This window comes from Oryctolagus cuniculus, chromosome 10 (assembly GCF_051225735.1).
Source record: "Oryctolagus cuniculus isolate XC-2025 breed Fujian yellow rabbit chromosome 10, ASM5122573v1, whole genome shotgun sequence".
Taxonomy (NCBI): Eukaryota; Metazoa; Chordata; class Mammalia; order Lagomorpha; family Leporidae; genus Oryctolagus; species Oryctolagus cuniculus.
Genome location: NC_142876.1, coordinates 30,693,743 through 30,712,298, shown reverse-complemented (window position 1 = coordinate 30,712,298; position 18,556 = coordinate 30,693,743). Strand labels below are relative to the sequence as shown.

General features: G+C 49.6%; 1 protein-coding gene across 1 annotated transcript in view; it reads right to left on the bottom strand.

Annotated features, from left to right (window-relative positions):
• Positions 1-49: 49 nt before the first annotated feature.
• HDHD2 (haloacid dehalogenase like hydrolase domain containing 2) overlaps positions 50-18,556 on the bottom strand; it is a 32,214-nt gene continuing 13,707 nt past the window's right edge. Inside the window, exons 4-6 of the mRNA XM_070050239.2 lie at positions 13,685-13,901; positions 8,256-8,319; positions 50-878 (exon numbers count right to left, since the gene is read on the bottom strand). Coding sequence (XP_069906340.1) covers positions 775-878; positions 8,256-8,319; positions 13,685-13,901 — 385 coding nt within the window. The 3' untranslated portion in view covers positions 50-774. The remainder of the gene's footprint in view (positions 879-8,255; positions 8,320-13,684; positions 13,902-18,556) is intronic.

Genomic DNA, 18,556 nt, shown 5'->3' with positions numbered 1-18,556 from the left:
TAGTTTCTGCACTGTTCCTGTTAATAACAATGTCTAATTAAAACATCTGTAAAATACTGATAGTTTTAATTTTACATAAAATTTCCAAAACAACTGTTACACAGTATAATAGGTATCTGCAATGAATAGGTTATTAATGGAAATATTATTTTAAATTAAAATCAGGCTCTAAATTTAAATTAGTCATCTCTAGCTAATGAAGAGAAAAAGAAGTCACTCGTGCTGGGAATACAGTAGAAAATCTAGTTTTCAACATCTGTGAAAAGCAGAGACGCTGGGTCACGTGGGCTACGGACAATTCCTCTTGCTGCGCCTGCCCTGTCCTCCGGTTGGCCCTGCAGACGGATTTCACAGTGGAATTCAATATCCAAACTACAGCACAATGCACCTTTCAACGCATCACTTCATAATTTACAAACCACCATTCAGCTTTATTCACAGTCAGCCCGTCCTGATCCACCAGCAAGGAGACAGCAGCCCACCAGTCCTCACAGTGGCTCCCCTCCTGGCCCTCCCACCCTGATGAATATTTTAAAAGGAATGGCACAAAATCTCAGCTTTCCCTTTCTTTGTGTCTCATCTTCTTTTACAAAATAAAACAAAAGAGATTAGCGAGGCTTAGTGGCTGGCTGCAATTCAATACCTTTCTTTCTAATTAATGCACAAGAAAAGAGGGGTAAGACCCGATCAGCCCTGAGTGATCCTGGCGCTGACCGGTGAGGAACCCATCCAGACCGCGTCTCCAGTTGCTCCCGGTTCCGTTGCCACAGTGGCTCACAGCAGGTGCTGCAGGATGTGATCCACGGCCTGCGGGAAGCTCTCGCAAGTGAGGTAGGGAGGAGGGCTGATTTTCTCCTCGTCTGCCGCTCGGTATTTCCCTGGAACGAAAGGCATGCCAGTGAACAGAGGCTACAGCCAGAGTGCTCAGTCACTCACGCCCGTGAGCACCCGGGCCCTCCCCAACTGCCCTTGCGATCTGGAGAGAATCAGGGCTCCACCTTGCACTGGGGAGCACCTCTCTCCCAGGCCTTCTGCAGTGGGCAGGCACACGTACTGGGTCACTCCCGTGGGTGACTCCTTCCCTCCCCTCACCCCCAGCCCTAGACAGGCACTGGGATTCGATCAGTGCGGACAGGAGCTCAGGATCCCAGAGGGCAGCGGCCTCATCAGCTCAGGGCGGTGACTGGAAGCAGCAAGGCTGTCGCTGAGCAGGGACCTCGGCAGCCTGGAAAATGGTGGCGCCTGGGGTGAGGAGGGAAAGGTGACAGATGCTCACAGGCCTGAGGCCAGGCGGGACAACTGCCTAGTTCTCCTCTCCCTGGCATTCTGGGCAGCCCGCTGGGCCTGGCACACAATCTCACAGCACAACATCGCAGAGGTGCCATTCCACACTGGATGTGGGTCCTGACTTCAGCACCGTTGATGGGTCCTTGCAGGGAGAATCTGCTACCTCTGTCAGGCACCGCACCCTCCCGCCTCCCCAGCGCTAACCTAGAGTGGACCTGGCTCTTCTGAGGACCCTCATCCCACCAGAGCCTTCCTCTGACAACCCCCTTCACAGCTCAGGCCAGACCCCGCCCCCCCATGCAAACCACCTGCTCCGGGCCTGCATGTTGGCGGCCCTTGGTCAGTGTGTCTGGCATCGGAGATGGTTCTCTGAGAGCAGGGGCTGCGCCTGTTACACGCTCCAGTGTACTCCTAGCACTCGCTGAGCACCCCGTAAATTCTGTGTGAGTGCACGGATGGAAAGGAGAGCGGGGAGGAGGGATGGCAGGGCTGCCCCAGGGCTGCCTCTAACTCCAGTCCTCTCCTGCCCTCTTGTCCCCTCAATCCAGCTGCCCCCACAACAATTCCACCATGTTCTACAGCCACCTCTTGGTGGCTTGGTTCTGGGCCGGCGCTGTGGCATAGTGGGCTAAGCCTCTGCCTGGGCACCGGAATCCCATATCCCATTGAATCCTGCTCTCCGATCTGTCTCTGCTATGGGCTGGAAAACAGTGGAAGAAAGCCTAAATGCTTGGGCCCCTGCACCTGCATGGGAGAGACTCCTGGCTTCAGATCAGCTCAGATCTGGCCATTGCTGCCATCTGGGGGGTGAACTGGTGGATGGAAGACCGACCTCTCTGTCTGTAACTCTGCCTCTCAAATAAATAAAATCTTAAAAAAAGGGGGGTTGGGGGCTTGGCCCTGCTGACACAAAGCCTGAGACCCGCCTTTCACACATCCGTGCACCCGGTGGAAAACAGGCTTCCGGCTTCCCTCACAGACCCTGAGTTTGCTCAAGAAACCAGCGGCAAAGCTGCTACAGCGTGATGAACCCGGACCTCACTCAGCCCGGCCTCCTCAAGGCACCGTCCGCAGTATAGGCCACACAGCAGACTGTACCGCCAGCTTCTTCTAAGCAGAAATCCCACTCAATGTAAACTCCTCAAGGGGTCTCTACTTGCTTGCTATTCATTTTATTTATTTATTTATTTATTGACAGGCAGAGTTAGACAGTGAGAGAGACAGAGAGAAAGGTCTTCCTTCCGTTGGTTCACCCCCAAAATGGCTGCTATGGCCGGCGCACTGCACCGATCCAAAGGCAGGAGCCAGGTGCTTCTCCTGGTCTCCCATGGGGTGCGGGGCCCAAGTACTTGGGCCATCCTCCGCTGCACTCCCGGGCCACAGCAGAGAGCTGGCCTGGAAGAAGGGCAACCGGGACAGAATCCGGCGCCCTGACGGGGACTAGAACCTGGGATGCCGGTGCCGCAGGCAGAGGATTAGCCTAGTGAGCCGCGGCGCCGGCTGCCTCTACTTGCTTTCATAGGTAAGTTAATGACAAATTACTGCTATAAAACCTACGTTCTCGGCTCAGTGGTGGAAGGGGTAAAGAAGGACGTTTCTTAGCCAGGCAGCTGAGCACTTCTAGGACGCTGCTGCCTCGTCTGGCTCCGCCAGTGAGGCTCCTGAGGCGCACGCGACACCAGCTCAGGGAGGTGATCTTGTTCTGGCACCCAGCCCTGCGGCCGGCACTCGGCAGGTGCTCGATGACGTTCACCGGGTGAAGGAAGCAGCCTGCGTCACTCACGCCTGCCTCCCGCCCACTCCAGCCTGTGCGCTCCAGAGCTCATGAATGACGAGTGGAGGGAGAACACAGGGAGCTGGGCTGATGCTGAGAGCGCGCGACCTCACTGCTTTCCAGACGATCGTTTCACACCAAGTGAAAAATCTTCATTAACAAATAACTGAGTGCACGCATGCCTACTGGGCATCGGCCTCATGCGACCCACTGAAAGTAACATGGTGCGGGGCTGTCCACGGAGAGCTCATCACTGGCATGAATGAAACACGCAGCCATCTTCAGTGCTGCACTGGAAGTTTACCAGTGGGCCTGGCTGCTCCGCTTGCTTTCAGACAGCGGGCTCACTCGGGGTTTTTCTAACCAGCAATCAGTGAGACAAACAGGCCTGATTCCGTGAGCTGGATTTCCCTGCCTACGGAGTCCACATTTAGTGTCGTCCGTGTACTGCTGCTGGCTACACTCAGAATGACTCGATGCCTCTGTGACAGGCTGCCCACAGCACTGCCAGGCAGAAAAGACAGAATGGGGCAGGCACCGTGGCACGGCAGGTTAAGTTGCTGCCTGCTACACCAACATCCCAAATGAGCACCGGTGCGAGTGCCAACTACTCTACTTCTGATCCAGCTCCCTGCTAATGTATCTGGAGAAACAGCAAAGATGGCCCAGTGTTTGGGCTCCTGTCACCCATGTGGGAGACCTGGATAGAGCTCCTGGCTCCTGGCTTTGGCCTGGTCCAGTCCTGGCTGTTACAGCCATTTGAAGAGTGAACCAGCAGAAGGAAGATCTCTCCATCTCTCTCTCTCTCTCTCTCTCTCTCTGTGTGTGTGTGTGTGTGTGTGTGTTTCTAATAAATCAATCAATCCTAAAAAAAATTTGCAGAGCCAACAGAGACTAGCCCAGGGCTGGGGGTGGGGGGTGGGGAGGGCCACTGGAGCATGGAGCTGGGCCAGCCAACCACTGCATGGGTCCTGTGTGGACAGGGCAAATGCATAATTGTGGGGAGCAACTGGGAGCAACTCGGACTAGACTAAGTTACTGGAATTAAGACTTATTCTATGCATCTGCTTTCCCACAATATGGTGCTGAGAAGGGAAACAGCTTCTACACAGCTGCCTCCAGTTCAACCAATAAACTGTGGGACCTGCTCCTGATTGGAGGAGAGCAGCGTACTCGGCGTGTGGGTAGCAGAGTTGGGATTGGTGGAAGAGGACTATAAAGGAGGAGAGAGACGGCATGCACCAGGAACATCTAATGGGAACACCTGTGCAGCCCCCGAGAGAGCCGGCCGGCGGTGTGCCGCTCCCCCGCGGAAGTGGGGAATGTGGCAGGGGGAACCGCCCTTCCACGGAGGTGGAAGGGATGGTAGCCAACCCAGGAAGGACCAGCAGCAAACCCGGGGAGGGCCGAGCAGACAGAAGAACAGTGCAGGGTCCTGTGTCGTTCCTCCACGAAGACGGGGAGCGACATAATGGTGCCATGACTCGGATATGAAGCCTAGGCAGGGCATTGTGTCGCTCCTCCATGAAGAGGGGGAGCGACATAATGGTGCCGTGACTCGGATAGGAAACCTAAGAGGGAAGAAACGGGAAGAAGTGGAAAATGCCAGAGAGAGAGACTAGCAAACAGCCTAGGGAAAAGCCGGACGAAAAAGGTGCCAGAAGAAGCTATTGAAAGCCTAGGCATAGACTCGGATACGGACTGTGGGAAAGAAGTTAGGATTTAAAGTGAAAGCAAGAAGAAACTTAGACTCAGATACGGACTGCAGGTTGAAAGTGAAAGTGAAACCTATAAGAAACTTAGACTTGGATACGGACTGTGGGGAGAGGCCAGGAGAAATGAGGGAGGAATATTGTTGGAAGAAAACTTAGGGAAACATACCGGGTAGAGAAAAATGTTAGGGAGGATGAAGCCGCGAGTGCAGGCCGAGGCGGAGACGTAAGCCACCTTGGAATTCTTCAAGTCACCCCGGGGAGCAAGAGGCGAAGATCTGGAACCAGAGGCAGAGACGTGGGCCGCCAGGTTGGAATTCGCCAGGTTAGTCCGGGGAACTTGGATTGAATGCTAGTGGCGGAGACGTAAGCTACGCTGTGTGATTCGCGGAAGCTGCCGCGTGCAGAGAGAGCACGGGGCGTGAATAGATAGGGAACGCGGGGCTGGCGCGAGGCCGTGGTTCAGACGTGAAGGGGCGTGGAGACCGCAGAGTGTGCGCGCGAAGCCGAGCCGCACAGAGCCGGGAGCCCGCCGGCGGGGCGAGGCGCCGGGAAGCCGCGCAGAGCTGTGAAGCTGCCGCGGGGCGAGGTGCCGAGAAGCAGCCTCGGGGCAGGCGCCGGGAAGCCGCAGGGATAAGAGAAACAGAAGTTTTAGAAGTAAAAGGAGAGAAATAGGAATGCTGGAAGATAGAAGTAAAATGGGAGAAATAGGAATGCCCGGAGATAGAGAAATAGAGAAAGGCCTCCCCACAACACAGCAATGAGAGAGCTTGGATTTGGTCTGCCTGATTAGGGCGATAAGCACCAGCAGGCAGCTCGACCAGAGTATGAGCTGCAGGTCACCGAAGATAGGCACGAATCAACACCAATAAGCCTCCCCACAATATGGCAATGAGAAGGCTTGGATTCGGTTTGCCTGATAGGGCTTGTAAGCACCTGCAGGCAGAGCAGAGCATGCGCTGCAGGGCACCAAACACAGGCACGCATCAGCGCCTAAAAACCTCCTCACAACATGGCGAAGAGAGGACCCGGATTCGGTTTGCCTGATTGATAGGACTTGTAAGAACCTGTGGGCAACTCTAGCAAGCAGAGCAGAGTGTGTGCCGCGGGGCACCGAAGACAGGCGCGTATCAACGCCAAAAATAAAAAGAAAGGGGGATCTGTGGGGAGCAACTGGGAGCAACTCAGACTAGACTAAGTTACTGGAATTAAGACTTATTCTATGCATCTGCTTTCCCACAATATGGTGCTGAGAAGGGAAACAGCTTCTACACAGCTGCCTCCAGTTCAACCAATAAACTGTGGGACCTGCTCCTGATTGGAGGAGAGCAGCGTACTCGGCGTGTGGGTAGCAGAGTTGGGATTGGTGGAAGAGGACTATAAAGGAGGAGAGAGACGGCATGCACCAGGAACATCTAATGGGAACACCTGTGCAGCCCCCGAGAGAGCCGGCCGGCGGTGTGCCGCTCCCCCGCGGAAGTGGGGAATGTGGCAGGGGGAACCGCCCTTCCACGGAGGTGGAAGGGATGGTAGCCAACCCAGGAAGGACCAGCAGCCAACCCGGGAAGGACCAGTAGCCAACCCAGGAAGAACCAGCAGCAAACCCGGGAAGGGCCGAGCAGACAGAAGAACAGTGCAGGGTCCTGTGTCGTTCCTCCACGAAGACGGGGAGCGACATAATGGTGCCATGACTCAGATATGAAGCCTAGGCAGGGCATTGTGTCGCTCCTCCATGAAGAGGGGGAGCGACAATAATCATGTGAGCAAGCGAAAGTGGAGAGTTTACAGGGTAATACACAGAGGAAACCAGCTACCTGAGGACTTCCTCAGTAAGAAAATAAAATTGAAAAGGCAAGAATGTGAACACAAGATGGGGCAGAGTGCTGAGTGAGGCTGTTTCTCTTGACTTCATTTCATGCTGCCTCAGTTTCTGCTAACATCCCAGGGCCGCAATGTTCCTGGGAAGGGGCTGATCGTTTTGCTGGAGAGATTGAAACCTGCACCGGGTGAGTTCTTGGGTGACTGCTGTCACTATCTGGACGGCTTCCATGCTTCCTTAAAGACCCCGGGAACGAGCACACAGACAGTTCCTTCACTCTTTGATTGCACAGGGCCTTGCTGATACTTACAACCCCAGCTCCATCTACATTCTCCTGTTTTCTATTTTTACACTGAAAACAGCTTTTATGAAGCCACATTTTTTTGAGTCAACATCACACAGTCATTTTTTCTAAAACCTTTCCCTGTGGTAACTCTTCGGTGACTTTACATTTAAATTTTCTCCTTTTGAGGATAGCCTATTAATTTCATCACCACCGTACGAAAATGAACTCTGAGACCTCTCTGGAAGCATTCATCTTCCGTGTCATTTATAACGGCCTGCTCACAGCTCTGCACCGATTTCGGATGCTGTGTGGTTGTGGTAGTCGTTCCACATTCAGCAGGTGCCACTCGGCGTCAGGGAGGCCTTTACACTACATCTGGCTCATTAGGTCCCCAATGCTGTCCGATCCCACCCAGAGCTCTTACGCCTGCTCTTTCTTCTCCTCGAAGCGACTTCACCAGCCATAAGAGAAGCAGCAGGAACATCCAGCCCAGTCATTCCTACAGGGCCCAACGAGGGGCAGAACCTTGACCAGACTCTCGCATAGCTACTGGCACCCAGGACGCTGCACCAGTCAGTCCACGGCAGTCCTGACACTGATGGGCGAGCTGAGTCCTCCTCAGTAAGGTTTCCCTTTTCTCTGAATTTACTTGGGAGATCATAGAAAATAAAAAAAATTTAAAAAAACTTTTATGGGGCAGGTATTATGGTGCAGTAGGTCGAGCTGCTGCCTGGGAACGCTGGTTCAAGCGCTGGCTGCTTGGCTTCTTACTAACGCACCTAGGAAGGCAGCAGATAGTGGCTCAAGTACTTGGGTCACTGCCATCCACCTGAAGACCAAGATGGAGTTCTGGGCTCTGGCTTGGCCTGATCCAGCCCTGGCTGTTACGGGAATTTGGGGAGTACAGCAAAGGATGGAAGATCTCTCTCTCTCTCTCTCTTTCTACCTTTCAAATAAACCTAAGAAAAGGGGAGGGTGTTGTATTTTTTAAAATACCATAGGCATTAACACACAGGGTCAGATCATTTCGCTGGTCAGTTCCTAAAGAGATCAACTTCAGCCTCTGAGAGTTCATTACAATAGCACAGCACCTGGCCCTCAGCTCTGTTCCTGCTGCAGACCGAGTATCCAGACCCTGCAGATGCCCCCAGTCCATGTGTGTGGACCTCCAGGGAACTACGAGACCCCTCTGCCATCCTGACCTTCCCAGGCCCGGCACAGCAAGGGCCCCCCCACTGTCTTCTTCCTTATTTCACTTTTGCTTTGTGCCAGAACGAGAATGAAAGTACCCAGGGTTCTTCTGTTTGCACAGACTGTTCTGTACGCGACTGTGCACTCCGCCACCCTGTCTCAGAACAGGTTAGAGGAGACACATACCAGTCTTCACCAGGATGCCCAGCATGCCGGCACTCTGGGCCCCACCAACGTCATCCCTGCAGTCCTAGAAAGCGCAAAGAAGGCAGTCAGTCCAGTGTCTCCAGCTGGCTTCCCAACAGCCCCCACCAGCTGATGTAATAAATCAGACCAGGATGGCCAACCCTAATACCACGCTCTGCATCCCTCTCTTTGAAATGAGACAGAGCAGGAAGGAGTACAACAGAGCAGGAATCCTGGTGACCGGAGAGTTACAAGTCTCCACACTTTGCCAAAGGGACCACTCGCTCCTTCCAAGGAAGATCATGGAGAGGGGCTGGTGCTGTGGCGCAGCAGGCTAAGCCTGCGCCTGCAGCACCGGCATCCCACGTGGGTGCCAGTTCATGTCTCGGCTGCTCCTTTTCCAATCCAGCTCTCTGCTTATGGCCTGGGAAAGCAGTGGAAGATGACCCAAGCACTTGGGCCCCTGCACCCATGTGGGACACTCGGAAGAAGCTCCGGGCTTTGGATCAGCCCAACTCTAGGCCTTGTGGCCATCTGGGGAGTGAACCAGCAGATGGCAAACCTCCAAAAATATAGATAGACAGACAGATCATAGAAGGCAGCGTTTGATCCATCTGGCAACTTTCAGGTGCAGACACGGAGTGAACCAGCGTCAGAAGACAGCTTTTCTGAAGCCTGCATAATATATTATCCTTACTTTCCACTCAGTGGTCTACAAAAGTAGAATCAAGTCAAATCAATGTAACTGGCACGTGCGTTTCGCCGAGCGGTTAACAGACCACTGGGATGCCAGCAACCCCCCTTAGAGTGCTTGGGTTTGAGTCCTGGCTCCACTCCATTTTCTAGCTTCCTGCTAATGTGGCCCCTAGGAGAGCAGGTGGTGGCTCAGTAGTCAGGTCCTGGCCATCCTCCTAAGAGACCTGGATGAGTTCCTTGCCTGAGGCTTTGGCCCCAAGGCAGGGACCACCAAAGGCATTTGGGGAGTGAATCAGCAGGTAGGAGCTCAGTCTTTCTTTCAAATAAAACAAATTTCTGAAAATCAGTGTACTTAAACAGACTGTGACTGTGTGATGTCAGGATGACAGATCATTCTGAAAAAGCTGCTCCTCGTTCCAATTCTTCTGAAAACAAGGATAAACAGAGTTGGTTGCTTGTGATGATGAATGCAAGGTAATTAAAAACCCAAGAGCTGGAGAAAACATCAAGAAAATTAAACCTGCCACCTCATGTCCCTGAGCAGCATTCATTCAGACCACGCCATTAATACCGTTCACCATGGAATATTATTCAGCTGTAAAAAGAAATGAAATTCTACCATTTGTATGCAAATGCATGCAACTGGAAGGTATCATGTTGGGTGAAATAAACCAGACACAGAAAGACAAATACTGCATGTTCTCCCTTATATGTGGGAGATGAAAAAGAAAAACAAAAAACAGAAAACAGAGAAACAACAAATGAAAGGCCTGTGTGAGTCAGTATTGCTGCAGATACTGTTCTATCAAACTTTGATTTATACTTTGGCAAGCCAATGGTTAAGCATGATATACTACTAGTACAGTTATAATGATCTCTGATTAACTGTTTTAAGATTTATCATTTTTTAAATTTATTTGAAAGAGTTACAGAGAAAGAGAGGTCTTCCATCCATTGGTTCACTCCCCAAATAACTGCAAAGGCTGGAGTGGAGCCAATTTGAAGCCAGGAGCTTCTTCCAGGTCTCCCACATGGGTACAGAGGCCCAGGGACTCCACTGCTTTCCCAGGCATATTAGCAGGGAGCTGGATTGGAAGTGGACCATCTGGGAGCCAAACCGGCACCCATATGGGAAGCCAGCACTACAGGCCAAGACTTTAACCTGCTTTGCGACAGCACAGGCCTCGATCTGTGATTATTTTATTTTATTTTATTTATTTATTTTTAAAGATTAATTTATTTTACTTGAAAGTCAGAGTTACACAAAGAAAGAAGGAAAGGCAGAGAGAGAGAGAGAGAGAGAGAGAGAGAGAGAGAGGGAGACTCTTCCATCTGCTGGTTCACTCCCCAATTGGCCACAACGGCCAGAGCTGCATTGATCTGAAGCCAGGAGCCAGGAGCTTCTTCTAGGTCTCCCACACGGGTGCAGGGGCCCAAGGGCTTGGGCCATCTTCTACTGCTTTCCCAGGCAATAGCAGAGAGCAGGATGGGAAGTGGAGCAGCCGGGACTCGAACCAGTGCCCACCTGAGATGCTGACACTGCAGGTGGTGGCTTTTACCCGCTACGCCACAGCACCAGCCCCGTGAGACCCAGAAGAAGCTCCTGGCTTCGAACAGGCGCAGCTCTGGCCATTGCGGCCAATTGGGGAGTGAACCAGTGGATGGAAGACCTCTCTCTCTCTCTCTGCCTCTCCTTCTCTCTCTGTGTAACTCCAACTTTCAAATAAATAAATAAATCTTTAAAAAAAATGCACTGCATATGAGTGAAATGGGCAGCTCTCATTACTGCTTACAGCCCTTGCCTATATCTCCACTGCACTATGATCTTTACTTTTTTTAAAGATTTATTTATTTGAAAAGCAGAGTAGAGAGAGAGATAATATCTTCTATCTGCTGGTTCACGCCCCTAAATGGCTCCAACAGTCAGGACTGGGTCAGGCTGTAGTCAGGAGCTTAATCCATGTTTCCCACATGGGTGCAGGGGCCCAAGCACTTGGGTCATCTTCCGCTGCTTTCCCAGGTGCATTAGCAGAGAGCTGGATGGGGAGTGGAGCAGCTGGGACTCAAACCAGCCAATGCCCACATGGGATGCCAGTGCTACAGGCACGGCTTAACCCCACTGCATCACAGCCAGGCCCCACTAAGCCTTTGATTATAATGTAAATTTAAAATGTTACCTCAAAAATTAAGAAAGGAAGGAAGAGAGGGAGAAGGCGGGAAAGAGAGGATGGGTCCAAACAATTCTTAGAATTGTTTCTATTGGGTCGGCGCTGCAGCTCACTAGGCTAATCTTCCGCCTGCGGCGCCGGCACACCGGGTTCTAGTCCCGATCAGGGCGCCGGATTCTGTCCCGGTTGCTCCTCTTCCAGGCCAGCTCTCTGCTGTGGCCCAGGAGTGCAGTGGAGGATGGCCCAAGTGCTTGGGCCCTGCACCCACATAGGAGACCAGGAGAAGCACCTGGTTCCTGCCATCGGATCAGCGCGGTGCGCCCGCCGCAGTGCGCCGGCTGTAGCAGCCATTGGAGGGTGAACCAATGGCAAAGGAAGACCTTTCTCTCTGTCTCTCTCACTGTCCACTCTGCCTGTCAAAAAAAAAAAAAAAAAAAAAAAAACAAAAAAAAAACATAAAAAAAAGTAAGAATTGTTTCTATTGTATCTATTAACTAGCAGAATCTGTTCTCTTTGGTATTAATAATACATTACTATGAGAATTGAGGAGAATTGTATTGTAGTAATTATACATTTGCTGTGATCTGAGAATCTAATGTATTAATAAATTCCTTAAAAAATAAAAATAAGGTGGCTGGCATGGTGGCGCAGCAGGTGAAGCTGCTGCCTGAGGGCAGGCATCCCATACGCATGCCGGTTTGTATCCTGGCTGCTCCACTGCCAATCTAGCTCCTGGCTAATGCTCCTGGGAAGGCAGTGGAAGATGACCTAAATTCTTGGTCCCCTGCTTACTCATGTGGGAGACCTGGAGGAAGCTCCTGGTTCCTGGCCCTTCCCTGGCTGTTGTGCGCATTTGGGGAGTGAACCAGTGAACAAAAGATCTCTTTATCTCTCCTTCTTTCTGTCTAACCCTTACTTTTTTTTTTTTTTTTTTTTTTTTTTTTTTTTGACAGGCAGAGTAGACAGTGAGAGAGAGAGACAGAGAGAAAGGTCTTCCTTTGCCTTTGGTTCACCCTCCAACGGCCGCCACGGCTGGCACGCTGCAGCCGGCACACCATGCTGATCCGATGGCAGGAGCCAAGTACTTCTCCTGGTCTCCCATGGGGTGCAGGGCCCAAGCACTTGGGCCATCCTCCACTGCACTCCCTGGCCACAGCAGAGAGCTGGCCTGGAAGAGGGGCAACCGGGACAGAATCCGGCGCCCTGACCGGGACTAGAACCCAGTGTGCCAGCACCGCAAGGCGGAGGATTAGCCTAGTGAGCCGCGGCGCCAGCCTAACCCTTACTTTCAAGTCAATCAATGAACCAGTCTTTGTCCAGGCAAGTCAGTGAAAGGCTCGCCCAGAAGAGAAGGATGGCTGAGAGGGCTCCTCAGAATGCTGCCGGTTCAGTGCTTAGCCTGTTGGAGTTTAGGTGACTGATCACAGGCGTAGATGATGTTATGCGGGCTGTGACACATTCCCATGTCACAAGGAAGCTAGGAAAGGAGTCAGAGCTCTGAGTCTTATTTGGAGCTGCGTTGCTAGTTAACAATGGGAATTCAGGCATGGAGATTCTCTGTGGGCTTCGGATTCCCGGTGTGTAAAATGAGAGGTTTGGACCAGACAACTTGATGATCCCTTCCAGCCTGACATGTTGTTCAAAAACTGAAACATTATCCTTGCTACCTACTTAGCACAAGGCAGTGTGCTCCCCAGACGCTGGGTGAGCTGCCAAGGTGCTCAGCCCTGAGGGATCAGCAGACCCTCTAATGGTCCCAGGCTCATCCTTGCCTCAGAGGGCTGATGTGATCAATATCTTTAGCTATTTGTGGCACACTGATCAGGACGTTCTTCCATAAAGCATATACTAAGAATAAAAATCAATAATGAAGGCTGGTGCCGCGGCTCACTAGGCTAATCCTCCATCTGCGGTGCCGGCACCCCAGGTTCTAGTCCCAGTTGGGGCGCCAGTTCTGTCCTGGTTGCTCCTCTTCCAGTTCATCTCTCTGCTGTGGCCCGGGAAGGCAGTGGAGGATGGCCCAAGTGCTTGGGCCCTGTACCCATATGAGAGACCAGGAGGAAGCACCTGCCTCCCGGCTTCAGATCAGCGCGGTGCGCTGGCCGTAGTGGCCATTTTGGGGTGAACCAACGGAAGGAAGACCTTTCTCTCTGTCTCTCTCTCTGTCTAACTCTGCCTGTCAAAAAATAAATAAATAAAAAACAATAATGGTACGATTCTTTAGGTCAGGTTATTCTCTGCACAAGTAATGTTTGTAAACACTTAGATTTGTGTACGAGTCTTCTTCACAAAGGCATATAAAGCACTTAACTGACTTGCAACACAAATGTTTTTTTAAGTTGTATGTGTCCCATCGCATTTTGACGAACTGTCAGAAATAATCAAAATTTCAGTTCTTTAGAAAAAGACCACTAAGCATCTAGGGGAGAGCCTGTGTGTGGCACAGCCACTTACTATCACCTCTGTCATCAGGAACAGGAAGTCTGCTCCCACGAAGCACTGCCTCAGCACTGGCTCTCCCGCAGGACAGGTGAGCTCGGGCAGCTGCCAGGCCCTTCTACTTACGTCTCCTATCATGACGGCCTCCTCGGGTGAGCAGCCGGTGCCTCGCAATGCTTCCAAAAAGAACGTCGTCTCCGGTTTCCCCACGACTGTGGCTGGGGTGTCTGTGGCATACTCTAGAGCAGTCACAAATGGTCCAGGCCCCAGGGCGAGACCATCCTTCCTCTTGTAATATCTGGCTTTGTGGATGGCGATCAGCGGTGCCCCGTCCAGAAGTAACCTGGAAAGGTGGAGAAAATGGAAACTGGCTACAAGCAAAGCTTTTATGACTGGGAAAGAAAGTCAGCCTTACAAAGTGGCTTTATTCACACACACAGAAACAAACAGTTTCCTATTAACTTTTAATGACTTGCTGTCTTCTAATGAATTCACAGAGAACTGCTGGGAATTACACTAAGATACACTAAAGAAAGGTGATAGATTATTAAATTTGGGATTGTGTCAACCTTTTACCTTTAGTGGTTTCAAACACTTTACTCAAATCACCAGGGAAAGAGAATTAAGAGAACTAAAGCTAAATAAGACACTCGAGGGAAGAAGCTTAACTTAATGAGACGAGCTGTTCCCCTTCCCTCATGGTAAGGAGGAGGCTCCCACGCCGTGCACCACGTTCCACACGGTTGCTGCTGTGACAGGTTCAGCTGATTCCTGAAATACCTGAATTCCTGTTTCCGCTACTCTAAAAGGTGAGTTTCGTTTTAATTCAGAACTTCAGCGAGCGTTTCTGCTTTACACAGAGTTTCTGCTTGTACACTTACTTCTTTCTCCTCCCGTGTGACAAGCCAGCCCACCTTCCACGGCACAAGCCCGCAGGCTCTGGTGAGCCTTCCACTGGCACGTCCTGCCCCAGGACAAACAAGGCCCCAAAGCAAAAGGCAGATAGCTTTCCCAGGGCTGCGGTAACCCAGCTCCACACATGCAGCTAAGGATCCTCATCCGTGCCAACAAAGGGGAATTCGCACAAGCCTGACGCCCACCTCCTCAGCCCCGTCTCCCCCAGACTGCCCGCCATCCAGACCGGGCAGCCTCCAGTCACCCAGCAGCAGTGCTGCCCGTCCTCTCCCCTGCCGGCATCCGGGACATGACGTATCTCCTGAACTGCTTCTAACCAGTGTAATAAATGATCTCACTAGCTTAATTTACGTTAAGTCATCTCCTTAGTTAAAATATTTAGTATGTCCATCGAGGAAGAATTCATCACATCTTAGCCTTCACAATTATGAGTAATTAAGTGCTCAACTATGAAGCTGCTAAATTATTCTTGTCAGTGGGCATGGAAATGCCTTCCTGTGGGAGACACAGAATCCAGACATTTATGATTAAATATTTTATTAAGTAAAAACCAATACGGGACGATTACAGGGCCCTACTGTTAGTTACTACAAATTGCTCACAGCACAGGACAGATCCTTCAAATCTACTCACTAATATGAACACAAATTCATTTCTGAAAGCAGATTTTGAAACCCAACTGTTAGGAAACCTAGCAAAGTCACCCGGTGGCCTTCAAGAACTCAGCTGATTGCAGTGAGATAACAACGGGTGATTTATCTATCTCTCTGCCTGCCCCCCCCCCCCCCATTCATTTGCTACTCTACCACGGAACTGGAATTCTTTATGCAACAGACCTCAAAATTGCTTTCCACTTACATAGCAAACCTAAAAACTCATTTGATTTGGCTCTGTTAATATTTTATTATATAGTAACTGGAGGTAAGACTCAGCAGCATGATGGATGTGTGTACTGAATTCCCAGGCAGTGTTTTAGTGCCTTCCCTGGAAGAGCTGAAACCGTGGGTTCCTCTCCACTTTGCTAAATGGCAACAGGCTCTATACCTGGCTGCACAAGACACACATCTCATCCACGATTCTCACAGCAAAATCTTAACTGACTCGTGGAAGAGCCAAGGTGCAGTGAAGATGGGCTGACGGGCCAATGTTTTCTAGAACACAGACCAAGAGAACTATTGATAAATTTGTCTTAAAATATCAAAAATAGACACCTAAAATACAGGAGAACAAAGGGTTGGCTGTTTTTGTTACCACAACAAGACATCAGCAGGAAAGTTTAAAGTTTTCTAACTGTAAGTCTGTTGGGGTGCCAAGAAGCAAGGAAAAGACGCATGAAGAGCAGCTGCTCCACTTCCAATCCAACTCCCTGCTAATGGCCTGGGAAAGCAGCAGAAGACGGCCCAAGAACCTGGGTTCCTACCACCACATGGGACACCACGATGGAGTTCCTGGCTCCTGGTTTTGGCCTGGACCAGTCCTGGCTGTTGTAGCCATTTGGGGACTGAACCAGCAGATGGAATCTCTCTACCTCCCAAATACATAAATAAATCTTAAACACATACACACACAATTGCAATTCAGTTGGGGAAAGAATGGGTCTTCACAATGAAAGTTCCTAGAACAACTGAATAACTATGGAAAAAATTAACTCTTACTTCACATAATTCACAAAAATTAGTTCAAAATAGATCTTAGATTTCACTGTCAAAGGAAAAACAAAATAGATCTCAGTTAATTGTCAAAGGAAAAATGTGCAGGAAAAATACAGAATACCTTCACGATTTGGGGATAGGAAAAGATTTCTTAAGCAGAAAAGAAGAAAATGCTGACAAACTAGACTTGATCAAAATTAAAATGTTCTCATATTACTAACAGTAAAAAGAAAGTAATAGACAAGGATAAGATATTTAGAGTGCATATGAAGATATTTCAAAGACTTCATGGGAAAATGGATTTAAAACAAATTTATTTTAGTGCAAAAAATTTTGAAATTCATGCATAGTTTTTCTGTAATATACAATTTCCATGAACTTTAAAATTTCACTGTTTATTTTCATTTTATTTGGACTGGAGGGAGAAGGGGAGAGACAGAGAAAGAGATCATCCATCTGCTAGTTCACTCACTCAATATCCTGCAACAGCTGGTGCTGGGCCAGGCCAAAGCCAGGAGCTGGAAACTCAATCTGGGTCTCCTGTGCGGGAGGCAGGGACTCAAGCACTTGGGCCATCTTCTGCTGCCTTCCAGGGTGTGCATTAGCAGGGAGCTGGATTAGAAGTGGAGAAGCTGAGACTTTAACCAGTGCCCATATGGGACGTTGGCGTCGCAGGTGGCAGCTTAATCTTCTGTACCACAACGCAGGTCCCCAGAAATATATTTCTAATCTGAGCCCTGCTGCCACATTGTTCTGGAATTCCTCATGCCTAGGGCTCTAAGCACTCAGGAAAGATTCATGAGTTCCTGTACAAATGCAGTAATAACTGAGGCCATTAATACGGATCTTTTCCTCTCTTTCATTTCCCTTTATTAAGGAACTGAATAAACTGGAGTAATAACCTTTCTTTTTTTTCTTTGAGGAGGTGAGGGAACACAAGCAATCCAAGTCAACAGAAGCCAATTACGATAACAAGAATCTCCTTCCAAAAAACAAACTTACCCACATCTGTAAGACTTTTGGAGGAATCCCAATACCTCTAACAATCTTAAGACAGACATCATTACCTAAGTTTCAACAGGTTATTCTTGAGGATGGGCGTTTGGTCCAGCAGTCAGGCCACTGGCTAGGACACTCATGAGCCACATCAAGTAAGGGGGTCTGTCACCTGTATCCAGCTTTCTTGCTGCTAGTGCAGGTCCTGGGAGGCAGCAGGTGGTGGCTCAATTGATTGGGTTCCTGCTACCGCTGTGGGAGTCCTGGATTGAGTCCCAGGCTCCCAGTTTTGCCCCTGCTCCCACTGCTGAGAGCATCTGGAGAAGGAGCCAGGGCATGGGAGCTGGCACTTGCTCATGCTTTCTCCTTCCCCCTCCCTCTCTGTCATGCTCTGTCTCTCAAATGAATGAAAGCAAAACAAACAGAAAAGCATTCTTCTTAAACAGCCTTCATCTATACACTCAAATGTGAAAGTTGTGCTCCCACTGATCTTCGGGTACAATGACATCTTAATAAGCTCCTCTAGCAGCTGGAGAGAAATTGCTCTTAATTTAGAAGCCCTAAAACCCTTCCTTGGTTAAGCAATTCCTTGCAGGTTTTCCTAAAAATTCCTTTGAGCCAGCACCTATACTTCGGAAAGAGACAACCATAAGGAAAATAATATAAATACTGCTCAACAAACAGGTTCTCACAAGTTTAAAAAAAAAAAAAAAAAGACTTCTAAAACCAAGCAACAGTAACAAACTCATGATCAAACAATTCATTGTGCTTCTTAAAAATGTGGTGTTCTGCAGGAACCAAACATGTTTTAGGATACATTTAAGAATACAAAAAAAAAAAAAATGCCCAAAATACACTTTATAAGTACATTCTCACTTTTGTATAAACTTGTATTAAGACACTTCAAAAAATTCTTGGAAAAATGGAATAAAAAGGTAAGTTTGTTGAAATCCATGCATACAAACAGATCTTCACAAGGTTCATGGAGGGGCCGGCACTGGTGCAGCGGATTAAATCCCTGGCCTGCAGAGCCGCCATCCCATTTGGGTGCCAGTTTGAGTCCTGCTGCTCCATTTCTATCCAGCTCCCTGCTAATGTGCCTGGAAAAGCAACAAGGATGGCCCAAGTGCTTGGGCCCCTGCACCACATATGGGAGACCCGGAAGAAGCTCCTGGCTTCAGATCGGCTCAGCTCCAGCCTTTATGGCCATCTGGGGAGTAAACCAGTGGATGGAAGACCTTTCTGTCTCTAACTCTATCTCTCAAATAAGTAAGTAAATATTTTTTTTTAAAAAAAAAAGGTTCATGCAAAATGTCTAATCATGAAAAAACTAGGTATGGATTTCAAATTTTTTTGCATGAAAATAAACATCTTTTAGTTCCATTTTCCATGAACTTTTTGAAGAACCCCTGTATGTGCACAGAAACAAATTAGC